We start from the raw sequence: 14,808 nt of genomic DNA, 5'->3' as shown, positions 1-14,808 counted from the left end.
TTAAAGTAGCAAAGTAGCTAAAAACGATCCTCCTTTAAGTCTGACTTAGAAGTGCTGTGTTATTTTAAGTATCACTCCTCCAAAACCATAGTCTCAGTCTATATTGACAAAAAAGAACTAACTCCAAGACTGCAGGACCAGCATTTATCGCTTAGCATAAGATCAGCCTGCTCTTAAAAATACAGCGTCATAAACATGCAAAATGAGCTTAGTCAGCAGCTCTGCATCTCTGGGGGCTGGACATGTTTCGAACCACGTATATAAACTGCTCCGTTGTAGGTCAAACAGATTTACAGATCGGGTGGCACCAAAACACAAGCAAGTGCACAACTAAATAACATGTAAACCCCAAGCCAGACGTGCAATCTTCCCAACCCTCCTCCAGCCTCTGCCATTCCAAGCAAGCAGTTCAGCAAAGGATCGAAGAGAATGACACCGTGCTGATAGTTTTGGCAATCTTGACAATTCTGATCATAGGCCACGCTTCACTGGCAAATTTCACAATTTAACAACAACAGGTTCAGAGCTTGGACTCTAAACTCCTGAACAGCATCACAGCTCACCTGCCACTGAACATGCTTTTGAAGTATAAAAAGCCTATACTTGGGATTTCTGGTAGTTTGATGATGAAGAGATTTCAGAAGAAATAGGAGTAAGAGCTTTACAAGCATTTAATGCCTCTTAAAGGCAAACTGAGATAGGCTCTTTTAAAAAAATGAAGTAGGAAAAAAGTTTCTTCATTTCAAACAGATTTTTTTCAGACTGGAAAGACTGATTCATGACAAAAACTTGAGAACTTGCAACCTCTTCTGAACTAATAGCCAGGAAATTTGGAATCACGTCAAAGACCAGGTAAATAATTCACTTGAATTTTTACCTTCCTCAAGGAAGTTAGAAGGTGGCTAAAAATTCTGACATAAAAATCCACTTTTAAAATGTTGACAACAAACATTTCTTTGGGCTTTCGGAAAATAAATAAATGCATGTGGGAATTGAAGCAAATCTTTTCTTACGACTGGGTTCAGCTTTGACAAACTCCTATTTACAGGTAAAACATATTTGCTGTTAAGATACCACCATGACAAGCCCTCTGAGAACAGCAGAAGGCATTTCTGAAGAATCTCCCCTGGGCCCCCAAGCATCAGTGTTTGCTCTTGCTGTTTTGTCTCGGGAGCATCGCTGTCGTTCCACTACTGGTGTGAGTCAGAGGAGATGGAAGAATAGGAAAACACATCAGAGAGGTCCTGCTACTGGCCTCTGTCACCAGCAGCAGTAAGTAGATCTTGTCACAGCAAACACAGGTCTTTACTATCGTTTGCCCGTGATTAAAAACATCTCTAAATCCAAGAAGAAAGATGAGGTTTTTGGGTGCAGGGAGGAAAAAAGAAGAGTCTAACACAATGAAAAGTGTTCTTCAACTTCACTTCCAACTGAACACAAAATTAAAAGATTTTGCAGGACAGCAGCCAAGTTACAGACAAAGACTAACTAAAAAGCAGCCCAAACCCAGATGCAGCCATTTGTCACATACCTCATTGAAAGTGCTGTGCAATGGATTACCTATCTGAAACTGCACTTCATAAACACTAACTCATTCCTTTTCTCTCTTTAAATACTGATTTTGCAGACACTTTTACTGTGCCCTCACAGCTCATACCCTACGGAACAGATTTCACAAACCATGAAAATATCTACCTCTTCCTGACAGGGGGAAGCTGTCTTCCTCATAGAAAAAAAACAAACCTGATTTGTAAGTGAATCGATCTAGACCTGTTCTCCTAGTCTTGGAAGATGCTGATAGATATTACCACACCGTGATATGTTGTAGTAATTGCACATCTGTCACTCATGTCTCCTTATTTGCTAAGTCGTTTCTCACGTCCCTACAGGGCTTCATTTTCTTTCTACTTACTTTTTGGGCATCAATCTCTTCCCTTCATTAATAATCTTCATTCTCCAGTCTCACCTATTTTCATTTTATGAAGTCAATATGGTGTCAAGTAATTAATATTTTTCTACGCTGCACAAGGTGATACCATCAGACTATTTTTGTCTAAGTAATTACAGATATTTTTTGATCAAATTGTACCTCAAAATTTCTCTGATTTCCAACCTATTCTTGTGCTTGCACAGAGCAAAATCTCTTGCACATACTCTATCTAAACTGCCTTGACAGTAAATCCATAGTGGTGGGATCTTACAAGAAAAGTTTTCTTACTACTCTGTTCCCTCAGTCTTAAAAAACTGCGCAATCCATAGTGCTGTATTTTAAGAGCATTATCTGAAAGAAACTGAACTTAGCAATATACCTGAAACAACTAAGACATCTTTCATTTACCTGTTTGCATTCTGTATATGTTTTCCTACCTTTTGGCTTTGACATACATACTTGCATAATGATTTCACAAAGTATTATAAGCATCAGACATTTCTGTTCCCTTTCAATTTCACCCAGGCTAAGCTTCTTGGATTTTTATTCCATGAAGTAGCAAAGCAGATGCACAGAGAATAAAATGAGACGCTTCAGACTTACAGTTTTCAAATTACACCAGCCTTGCGATGATGCAAGTGCTTCCTTTTGGCTGCAAGGGCACTCTGCTGTTAACATCTCTTCCTTTTTCCCCCACACCCACCCCCTTACTGATGGGTATCATTCTGTCCCTCATATCGTTTCTAAGATCCTTTTCAGCAGTCCAAAGAAATTCTGACCTACCCACTCTATCAGCAATTTCCATGTTCAGAGCAGGAACCTCTCCATCCTCAGCTTCCTGTTGCTATCTCACCTCATTTCAGGTTAAATAAAACCTCCTCCAGCATCACCACTGCAATAATTTTACTCTAAACATAATCTTCAATTTTCTTCTTTAAGTAACCTCCCTCTTCCTCATTCACCTGGTCTTTGCTTAGGCTCGCTGTACCTGTGGGTCCCACCCATGGGCTTTTTTCAATTCCCCTCCTACATACTTTTCAATCATTACAAGCATCTCTCCCCATTGCTGCCTAAGGCCTTTGTTCACTCTCCTAGATCACATTTCATACAGGCTCTTCCAACTCCGAATGACTTGCCAAGTAAAATTTAACCGAGTTGCCTCCCTTTCCCTTTTTCATGAAAGCTACAAGGCATACTTCTGTTCCAGAAAAATTAGAAGGGGCAAATCCAGAGTATCAGCTCTGTGTCTCTCTCAACGAGTAGTTCTACTCCTGCATGTTTAGTGTTTCTAAGGGATTGTATGTACACTGCCATGTATACACACTCAGAAGCTAGATTAAAACAATATTTTATTTTCCTACAGGGTACTCATGACTCTGCAAGGAGTTCCCTTTTTCCTTTCACTTACAGCAGTCCCAAATTACTTGAAAATCAGAATGGCAAATCCGAATCCAGATACTAGCTTCTGAAACAAATCACATTATCAGCATGTGGAGTCATACCTGCACCAAAGGCATGTCTGCTTGGCCCATCTGCATGCAGCATTTCCCCAAACAAATTATTTCTCGCTGTGATAGCGCGGGCAGGCTCCTTTGAGAGCACACTGCAAAGATGTACTCTACTGCTTGATTTTTTGGGGTAACCGCTATACTTAAAACCCAGGTTCTGTATAGCCTGATATTGAATTCCTCCAGCTTCTGACAAAAAAACCAAACCAAACCAACAGAGTACATTTATGCATAGTATACACTGATTTAATACAGCAGTGATACAGACTTCCCATATTTACTCCTCAGGATCTAAGCAAAAGACTCATCTTACTCCCAGCAAAACGCTTTTAGCTGTATGTGGCAGGAGAAATTAAGAACCCATAAGTGCATGATTACCACCTTCAGACAATCATTTGTGATACGAGCTAGTGTTGTTTTCAATTACACTTCTTTAATAAGATGCATCCTTTTAACCCAGCTACGCTGGTACAGTACAGTTTTAGGAATAATTCTCACATGTCCTTAAGTTTCTTCAGTATATACTTTAATTTCTTAGGTGACAGTCCTGTCAGACTAGAAAAAGAATTACATAGTAAACAACATCATGATACCGGCCTTCTATTTTCCCTGCATTTAATCACTCTCCTACGCATTAGCATTGATGTTGTTCCCTTCTAATAACTCAAGTCCTTCTCTAAACCATTTCCTCCTACTCTCCCTGTACAAGGAAATATTTCAGCCCTTATAAACCTGTTCATAACTGAAGATGAACAATATTTAGTGCTACATCAGAAACAGGTCTTATACTCTCAGCCTGTACACAAGCATCCACAGAAGCTTCAAAAGAATCAAGAAAAAACAGAAAATTCAGGTCATCTCCAAATGTACTAAACCATGGTATTAGACTCAAATATGGGCATTTATATGTAACAAAATCTATTTCAGTAACCTGAAATCATTCCTATTTCATAGCTCCTCCTGAAATATTTAAACAGGGTAAATCTACAGCAGAATAATTAAACCAAACAATACCACGAGCATTATTAAATGCTTCATAAAGCTCATGTTTTCATGACAGTCTGTAGACATCGAATATCACAAGAAAAAACGTATCATGGCATAGTCTAGGAGAAGGGACTTAACACCATTTGTTTGTTCAGTGTTCCAATCAACCGAAACATGCCTATTCTTTAACCCTACTGACATGACCTTCATGGCAAGGCACAATGCCAAATACTACGTTATATATACAAACGCCACACACAGAGTAATTTTATAATTAAAGCAAAGACGGTTGCAATAGCTTTGAGCATCCATGCCAAGGGGCACCCAATCTTCCTTGCTGCATTTAGCAAGAGAGGGCAAACCTCCGCCTCAATCAATTTACCTTATGACTGCAGCAAGGATGACTGTACAGTGTGAAGGCTGCACACACCTTCTCTGCCCAGCACTCCAATACAGACACAAACCAACCCTTTTTCCCTTCCCGTTAACACACTTTTCCCTACCTTTATGTTGGCACTGACATGAGGAGGTAGGTTTACATAGCTGTGGTGGCTTTAACTGCCATTAAAAGCAGCTATAACATAGGAAGGCGTAGTGGCAGACTTAAATGCAGGCTGTAAAAGTCCATGAGGGAGTTTTGGATGTACACAGTTTGCTGTCACCTCTTCCATGCAACTGGCATCTGGGCCAGCTGGATTATAACCGTGCATACCGTGCCATCCATACGTGGAATAGGTTAGCTCCCCTTTTCCCCCCTTTCACTAGACTCATGCACACAATAAAGGGGAGATGAAAAGTGCCGCCTTCTTGTTTTACCAATAAAGGCCAAAAGGTAAATCTTGAGTGGCCAACGTGAGCTTCTCTCACCTCTTTCTCCCTGTTGAGCAGCACCAGCTGGCTGTCCGTCAGGATGCAGTACTTCCTCTCCCATGTCGTCGTTTCAGTGTAGGGGGACTGGCCGCAGGACAGTCTGTGTGTAGGTGGTCCTTTCACATCTGCCAACAGAAAACCGCCAGGCCACAATCATTAGCACGTGTCATTAACCACCACCTCTGCTCTTGTGGTTCTGCAGCTAGATGCGAACCAAAACTGCAATCCGTACTTAGCAGTACCTGTTTCAGCTTAGTAAAAGCCAAAATGCTAATCCTGTGAGGCACCCATGTGGAACGCTACGTAAGCTACACTATGAATACTTATTTATCTATAGCATGACTTACAAAAATGGCAATACCCAAGATGAATATAAATGTTCCTGTCAAAGATTGAAATATAATCAAAAGAAAAGACCAAGAGCTCTCACGCAAACTTCATCTTCCCCCCGCTCCCTCCTCAAAAATGTGATTAAATGGGTAGGGCCCTAGATGTACTCTAAATCTTTAAACTAGATTATTTGAGACTACGGATAGAAACACACAGGAAGATGCGGGTATCAAGGAAGGCAGGCTTGAAGAAGGGAGAAAGAAATTCCAAAGGATGGGCATTTAATTGAGATGGGCTTACTAGCATCTTTCGGTAGGGAAACTGATTAAGTTGTGACAGATAGCAGTCTTCCAGAATTTTCCTTTAGCCACAGCCACTCTAGTAACAAAAACTCAAACTAAAACTAACAAACAAACAAAAAAACCCCAACAAAAAAAACCCAAACCAAAACAAAATACCTTAAGTCTCTCAGGCTTGAGCTACATATCACATTGTGCCTCTCACTAAAGTTTTCTCCAAAACTGGGCAAGGAAAGCACACGAACAAGGCATAGCAGCAGAAAGACAGACTTCACTGCCAAGGAGCCAAGCCCAAAAACTGAGAAAGCCGTGGAGCAGCAAGGTATGCTGTTGGTGTTATGAGAACACTGGGTACAATAAGGCCACCCTAGGAATTCAAATGTGCAGTGAACTTATAAAAATCTCTTTACAGGAGACAGAAATGCTGTATAAATAATAGAAAAAGGGATGTATGCAACAGGGCCATGGGCAGCATCATTTATACAAAGTTAGAAAACAGTTCCGAGTCATCTCTTTCTAAAGTTTTGAGATTAAGTTCTGGCTGCTTTGTAGCATTAAGTTTCTGTTTTATCCTGCACCCTAGTTTTATACAATTTTACCTGCATTGATCTAAAAATCAGCCATTCTCAATGTATACACTGTGGATTCCTGAAGTCCCTGACCTACCACTGAGAGTTTTAAAACAGACACTGCAAAAATCACAATATTGTCAGAGGCTTGCTGCATAGGAGTCCAGGACCTCCTTCAACTATTTTAGGAGCCCATTAGGCAAACTGAGCCTTCAAAACCAAAGTGTTTTGTAACGTTAGGTTCCTTTTAGCACACATACTAACCCAGTGCTTGCACAGAGAAGCACAGATGCTTCTTGTAGCTCCTATCCAGCTTCACCACTAGAGGCCAGCGAATCCCCAAACACCCAGCAACAAAGTGCAAGTCCAAACACAAGCATTAAAAGTTCAGTAACGAACCCCTCCAGCTGAGTGCACTCCTTGCAGACCCTGCATATGCCAAATCCCACCTAATTGTTAAAAAAGCTGCAACGTCTTCATGCTCTTTTCCTGCACATAACAGCGACTTCGTCTCCGCATTGGAAGGAACATGTCAACTTCTAACACTGGAGAAGTAACCTGAAAACTGGCTTTCAGTAGGTAGTTAAGCTTCATGTTGCAAGTAGGATTTTTGTGGTCATTCAGAAGAATGCTTGAAACCCACAATGTGAACAAGAGGAGGACTGTGTGGCTCTGTCTGCTCTGAATAATAGCAAAGTGCACCTTTGCTTTCATAATTTCAGATGAGAGAATTCAGGAAAGAAGCTGAGATTCAAAATCAGGCTCCCCACTGTTACCTCTCCTAAGAAAGCTTGTTTTCCAATAGTGACAAGCATTGCTGTGTATCTCAAAATTGCTCAAAACACTACTTTAGGCATAAGCATAATTAAGGGGAACCACCACAATCTCTGTGAAGAAAAAGTGCATTTGTGCAAATGCCTGGAGCACAACAGACTCTCTCACAAGTTACATATTTGTCCATCTTATAGACATTAACCCTTCAGGTAGCTTTTTGGCACAACTGCAACTCACATTTATGATGGCACCCAACCAAAAACCTAAGCAGATGCAAAATAAAACCACTGTTGCTCCTGCTTAGACCTTGGTTTCCCCAACCGCAGCACATGAACCCTACTCGCACCCAAGCAAGACAAACCCATGAGCAATGGGCTGACAGAGGGAAGATGAGCGAGGAGGACGAAGCCACGGGCCCCTTGCATGAGTGTGCAACAGAAACGTGAAGACCAGAGCTCTGGGGATCGAGTCTCTTGAGTAATGAAAGCACATGATAAATCACCAAGGACCAGAAAGGATGAAGGCATGCCCCATGCTGCTCACATGGGTGGGCTAGCAGCAACAGAGTGCCTCCAGCTGCTACGCTGAGTGATAATCAACTAAACTATGTTTTGAACTGCCACTGGACTTTCTCATGGCAAAAGAAAACTCTTCTGGACCATTAGCTCCAACGCAGAATCCACAGTCACGACTTGCCCAGCCCCAAGACTTTTGCATTACAATTTCTACTAAATACAGGCCTTGGCAGGATACCATCCAACTGATCTATGGGCTGCACAAAGGAATTAAAGAACAGAACGACTTCTTCCACTGCAATAACAACTCCAGGACTTAACTGAGTCATCAGATGCTGCGGGCCAGCCACGGCTCTGCTGCCAAGTGGGTTGGCTACGTCAGAACAGCTTTCCACAGGCTGCTGGCAGAGTAACATGCCATCTCGTTTGTCTGCAGCTGTCAATCACCACTAGAGAACACCACAGCATTAATATTTTGCGTTCGTACTGGTATCCTTTTGAACACGTCGGGACACAGCCCCACCACCCCTGCAGGCTGACCAAGCGCTCTCTTCCACAAAGAGAAGCAGCTGCGAGCCAGTTTTCCGATGTATCAGATCCCGGAACTTCAGCCCTCTCCCCGAGGCCGATGCTGCAAACCCACCTCGTGAACCAGACGGACGCCGAATACACGCTGTAAGAAAACTCATTGCCACAAAAACTGCAGTGTAGCTTTGGTGCATTTGTTCCACCTATTTAATTATTTCTCAGCTAGCCTTCCTGGGTGGTTAACCTCTCCGGAGCCTCTCACAACAGCTGTAACTTCGAAACGTGCTCTGCACTACGTTACCAGTTTAGACTGAAGACTCTTTGGGACTTTACACACTATCGCATATACACTCGGTTGCTTCACAAACCCTGTTCTGCTTTCCGGTACTCTTCATCTTCAGTTTTCATTTTACATTCTTGGCTCAAACTTTTCACGTGAATGTAACAAAACCCATCGACCTCTTCCACTAATGCCCCATAAAACTAATTTACCACCACTGTTTGAATCGCTATGGAAGTGAACGGCAAAAAGTCCATGCGTAACTAGGACCACTTACAACTTTGGGAAAGACCAAAAGTCAGGGCTATCTTTTCTCACTTACCATTTATCAGCTCATAGAGGAAGGCTTGTGCTTTGGAAGGTAACTCACTGATGCATGTAATTTTGGACAGGAGTTGGTGCAGAGATCAGGAAGGTGCATCTGAATGCTCTGAGTTTGCAGATGTTACCTATGGGATGGGCTCATGCAGCCACACACCTAAATATGCGAGTTCTGGTGACAGAAGATTTCTTTCTCTGGTTTGACGCAACCCTTTCCATTCTGCATCATTACAACAAGGCATTCAAGCAAGCAGATCACACAGAGGATTAAGGTCACGCCTTATGCGCCTTCAAATGCTAGTATCAGTTAAGTAAGAGCTTGGAAAAAATCCCCTTCTCGGTACATCCTCCCCTGCTGAACTGAGAAGAGCATCGCTGCCCGCCTGCCATATCCGATATAGCTGAGGATTGGAAACTGCGTTGTTTTTTCCTCAGGGTTCCGAAATGCCATTAGACACGTCATAAATATCCACAAAACTCCCTTTCTCTCAGCCAAATGACAACTTGTACCTTATTATTCTTTAACTACAGAGCTTATTTTAAAAAAGGGGAAAAAGAGAAAAAGGAACAGTTATGCCATAACCACATAACAACAACAACAATGTTGATTGCTACAGGGTGAGGGAACAAGGAAAGGAGCAGCCAGGGACAAGTTGATCCCTACAGAAGGGGTAAAACATGTTATGAAAACTGATGGCAGTTAAGTAGTATTTAGGGAATAGCACTAGTGCTATCAGATGGGAACATTTCTGAATCTTCCATTGCAAGTATGCAACAATTCTATTTTTCAAAATCCAAATGCACTCACAAGTGGAGAATACTTTCCAAAAATGAGGCAATGGGCAGAATCAGAAAATTACTTCCAAGAGATGACAAGCACTCTAGTGTCATTTAGTCCCCAACAGCTCTTCTACAACCAGAAGGGCATCTCCTCTCCTTTTCCGAACTAGTGAAAAGTACAGAATTAGCAGAAATCAGGCCAACAAAACTACATTCAAGGTAAATTCATGCCTTCGGTCTCTTTGCCAAAAAGCACTCTCTACCTACCATCAATAAAAACGCAAAAATAAACCTCCATCCCAGTGATGACAAGAGCACCCCTGGCATGTGTCAAAGCTGCTTTTTTTTGAACCACACTCTTCCTATGGCGCAATCAAAGGCTTACTGAAGTACTTGCCAAATTTTCATCAACTTTATTAGGGTCCATATTCTGCTCCTAGTATTTCCAATAAGGAGCTGCCAAGCAGCTGAGTAACTAATGTAGTGGCCAAGTTTGTATGCAGGGAGGATTTTTTTTTTCCCCCCCTGAAGAGAGATTAATAGGAGCCCTAACACCTTTTGACAACAGGTCTACTTGCCCAGTGTCAATGTTTCCATGGTGTTTTATGTACTTACCATAGAGACAGGACTCAGAGAACTTTAGGTAAGTGCTGCTGTCTGAGAGCTTGTCAGTACCCCAACCTACCCAGCTGTGCCTGAGTACTCAGCCCAGTTCCAATAATCATCAGTTTGAACCTTTATCGAACCGTTGCACAGAAGCTGCAGCTTCAAGCCTTACTATTGACACGAAGCTTCAAAGACAAAGGGCAACTAAAATTCCTTCGCTAAACTTGCAGCATCTCTAAAGGCTGATGAAGCTTATGATTCAAGGGAAAGATATGGCAGAAAGGGAAATACACCATGTCTCAACACGTTCCGTTCCCTTAAAACTGCATCTTGTAATAAGGCAGGATTTCCACAAAATAAGTCACAAACACGAGTGAAAATAAGCAGCAATAGCACAGTTATGCGACGTACAGCTGTGTGTGTATCTACAATTATTTCAGTCAGCTGTGTGATGTTCAGATGAAGATCTGTAGGATCTGGATTTAAAACAGAAGAGAATTCAAGCCCTCTGCCCTGAGACCAGGCAGAGCAAGCCCGGCTCAGCTAAAAGAGGGACAAGCTCTCAACATTTCCACAGAGCAGATGACGACAGAGGTCAGTAACTGAGGGGTCTACTGGGAAAAGCACAATCAAGACAACTTCCACTTTCTCTCATGCTGACGTCTACAGCTTTTGTTTACATTTCTTATTTCTCAAACCAACTCACAGCCATACGCAACGGTTACTGATCTAAGCAGGGCTGCAGACAGGCACAATCAGAAACAACCGTTCAAAGAAAACCTACGGTGATGCACAAATTTACTTGGAAAAAGTAGGGGACACTCATTGTCCAGGTCTGTAAGGATAACTACCACAATGTCCCGACACAGACCATACAACACTCATGACTAATCGTATAATGCGATAAGGAAAATTCAGCACATGCTGTGTGTGGTAACTCAGAGACTCACTGCTACAGAGAAAACATGACGCCTTTAGGGTTGATTAATTCTTCTCTGAATCACACCACACTTAGAGATATGACCAGTACACCTTATAGAAATAGATTAATCCTGCCATTTTATTTCAAACCACAACATGGGCAGTAACTGTGGGTTTTCTAGGGAGCTTTATGCAGCTACTGTGAGATATGGCATTGCTCACTTTACCCCCTAAATCACTGTGTGGCACAGCTCCATTTCAGTTAAGAGGTACCTACATTTTCGTGGTCAGCAACAGATCTCTGGTGAAGTAGGTGTTATTTTAAGTGGAGAAAGCATGAGCAGATCCTTTGGGATGAGAGGCACGCTATTTATGTAGGATGTTATTACAGAGGTAAGTATCTAGTGTGAATTCTTTCTGTTATATTTAATAGCCACACTCAACAAACTTCATTATACATGCAACGACTAGCCCTCAGTTCAGCAGAATCCAGTTGCTCTCCTCCAGCAGCTGCATGCAATGATAACCAAACTCTTGTATGGAAACCTAATATCGTGGGTAGGAGGTAAAGAAAGCTTAGTCAAACCATCAGATTTCAGTCATCTCAAAAGCTCTCACACCAACTGGTTACAGCCAAAATGCTACCTGGAAAATCCATTCTGCCCAGAATAATGCCATAAAAGGTTTAAGTAGGTGAAAATGGTATTTTAGAAGCTGGCAGAAGCTGTGACCAGCGCCATGACTTTCTCAGATTCCAAAGCATTTGGCACTGCAACACAATTTCTTCACAAGATCCTTAATTTTTCTATTACAGGCCAACCTTGCCAATCTAGCCTATTAACTTTCCACTACTCTCTTATTGAGCAGCAGCGATCAGGCACAGTCTACAAACCGGTTTGCCATTATCCCAGTGGAGAAATTCATAAGCCACAGACAGATTCACGTAAAAACTGTTCAGTCAGGTGCAGTTTTCATGCCCTGTTCCCTCACAGAAATATCACCACGGCAATTTTTATGTTTATTGTGTGTGCTTCTATTTCCCTACCATCAGTATGCCTACTCTGGGCGAAGGAAACTTAAAATTTAGAGATGTGAAGTCTGAAGGTGTGTGCTACTCACTGCTTACGGATAAGGTTTTGAGGTTTTTTTCCCTCCTCTGAATGGGGACTGTGCATGTCTTCTGCAAACAGATCAGAGCACAGCTTTTTTCTGCCAGTTGCTGGAAAGCTTTGATGAGATCTGTGATGGGGCGGGAGAACAGTCACCTTTCTGCTCTGAATTTTGCACATGCAGCAGCCTCACCTCAACAAAGAGAAAGCAAGACTAACCTTTAAAGTTGCAAGAGTGGGCATCAAATGTTTTTTCCACCAGGCCAGATTCTTGAATTTCCTACAGATCATCTGCATAAAAAGTGTAAGGAGTGATTTTTATTTGGAAGGGGCTAAGCCATCAGGTGAGCGAATACCTAACAGCCAGCCAAAGGCTCTCTCCTTTGCAACCAGCAGGAGACAAAATACAGAATGCTACTGTTCAAGAAACCTGGCATCTCCCAGAAGGATGAGCTCTGGCTGCCTCTCCTCTCCGTTGCTAACATCATTCCCACCCCTTCATTCCTCCCCTAGGAGAGATCTGACTTGTTCGTACAAGAGGCGGCCGGCAGCGAGCAAGGTACAGCAGGCTCACTGCCCAGCTGGGCTCGCAGATGGCTCTGCCGGTTTAACTTGGTCCCGAGTCAGTACATCTGCCCTACGCTCGCGACGTCGCCACTTTGCCTATCAAAAGCTCAGTAGTTTTCACACCGAGGCTGAGACTACGGTAGAGATCAGCCAAGACCTCCCCTCTCGTTTCCGTGTAACACTGCAATTCAAAACCCAAACCCTTCACAAGGCTTGTGCCAACACATTCACCACCCTCAGACCCCCGTATTTGCTCAAAGGGCTCAGTGTTCCCCGGTACCCAAGCGCTCTGCGGAAGCTCAAGAGCACAAATTCAGTTAGGCCACAACCATGTGAGCAGTTTCACCAAGATTTTCTTTTCAAAAGGGAAAAGCATGGAGTCGTTCCAAAAAAGAAACCGCAAGTCTTAAAATCTTACGAGTAGTTCAGCGAGCAGATGCTGAGTGTGCCAACGGGCTCGAGCTTTCTTGCAAAGTCCTGAAAAAATGAGAGCTAAGGAGCTGGCAGCAGAAGCAAAAATTAGGCATAAAGCTAAAATTGGCCTGGCAGGGTAATTCTGATTAGAAAGCAGAAAGTTGCACCAGCTCGCTGTCACCGTGCAGCTTCTGTGAGCAAAAGGTGTGGGAGCTCTTAATAGCAGTTTAAAGCTGCCAATTAGCTTGGACACCGCTGAGCTCCTCTAAGCTTCTTACGTGCTGCGTAGCCGATTGCTAAACTTCCACAGGGTAACTCATTCTTGCTCCCCTCGGCTGCGCCTCCCTCTCCGTCCCTGTTCTCATGGTCTGTACCCAGCCAGGTTCGTGAGAGACAGCGTGGAAGATGCGTCTATCGGGGAGACATCAGCACCTTCTGGAATGGACCGATGCCAGCAACCTCAAACCACGCAATCAGCTGCGCGCTTCGTAGCCCAACGAGTGGAACCAGAAAACACAAGCTAATCAAGGTGGTGACCTTACAAAACACGCAGGAGCTCTTCATGCTCAGCCCAGCCTCCCGTGCGCGCCTGCAAACAAGCGGCTCATTGTGCAGCCTTGCCTCATGACATCACCAGGACAGAAGCTGCTATCAGGGTAAAAAACAAACAATTTAGTTCCCAGGACACTTAAGATTTCAAATAACCTGCAGCTGCTCAAAACCATCGCTGTGACCCCTCCTACAATACTAAGCAGGTTTTCCTTCCTTCCTATTCAGTTCTTGTTCCCTGCCCAGGACCACTCATCTTTGCTTCTGAATATTAAGTACATTTTTCTCTCACAATTAAATTCCCACTTGGCCTACAAAATGCTTTGGAATCTCAAAACAGAAATGGTTATTACAAACCTGTAGAGAGGATTATAAAAGATTACATGCCTGTATTACATAGCTGCCAAGTTCTGAGAAGATTCTCAAGTGACACTTCTCCCCAAAGCAAAGGGAAGCTTTCGTGAGAGATTTAGGTAAGCAGAAACAGAGAATAGCAGAAAAGTTAATTATTCGTGGGAGAAAAAAAAAACCCTCTTAAGTTTTTCTTAATTTATGCATGGTCCTTTTCTTACCCAGCTCTATAGCCTTCTCTCTGTTCTTTTCTCTGTAGTATTTGCTCTCACCAACCCCTAATCTCCACCTTACAGCCTCTTCAGCACTGAGCATCCAGACTAGGCTGTTCCCTCTTAATTCTTTATTCTTTGCAGCAGTGCAGGAAGAAGACAAGAGGAAAAGCATCCTGAACTTAAAAAGGACCTTGGCCCATGGCAGCTGTGGGGGAAAAAAAAAAACACCCCACACAAAACCAAACAAAACAACTTAAAGCAAACACCACTCAGTTCCTGCACATTTTTTTGGGTGCACAAAAAAAATGTACTAGTGTATTTGTGGTCAAAGCTAAACATAGGTGTACCACAAGCAGTGCACGCAGCTTGGCAAAAGCACCATTAC

General features: G+C 42.8%; 1 protein-coding gene across 2 annotated transcripts in view; it reads right to left on the bottom strand.

Annotated features, from left to right (window-relative positions):
* The window catches only part of RASAL2 (RAS protein activator like 2), a 184,739-nt gene that overhangs the window by 95,266 nt on the left and 74,665 nt on the right, over nt 1-14,808 (bottom strand). For both annotated transcript variants that reach the window (XM_082002903.1, XM_082002904.1), the window contains exon 2: nt 5,293-5,420. In XM_082002903.1, coding sequence (XP_081859029.1) covers nt 5,293-5,420 — 128 coding nt within the window. The remainder of the gene's footprint in view (nt 1-5,292; nt 5,421-14,808) is intronic.

The sequence above is a fragment of the Phaethon aethereus genome, assembly GCF_964289735.1.
Source record: "Phaethon aethereus genome assembly, chromosome: 8".
NCBI classification, from domain to species: Eukaryota; Metazoa; Chordata; class Aves; order Phaethontiformes; family Phaethontidae; genus Phaethon; species Phaethon aethereus.
The sequence above is the reverse complement of the archived record's forward strand: the minus strand, read 5'-3'. Positions and strand labels throughout refer to the sequence as shown.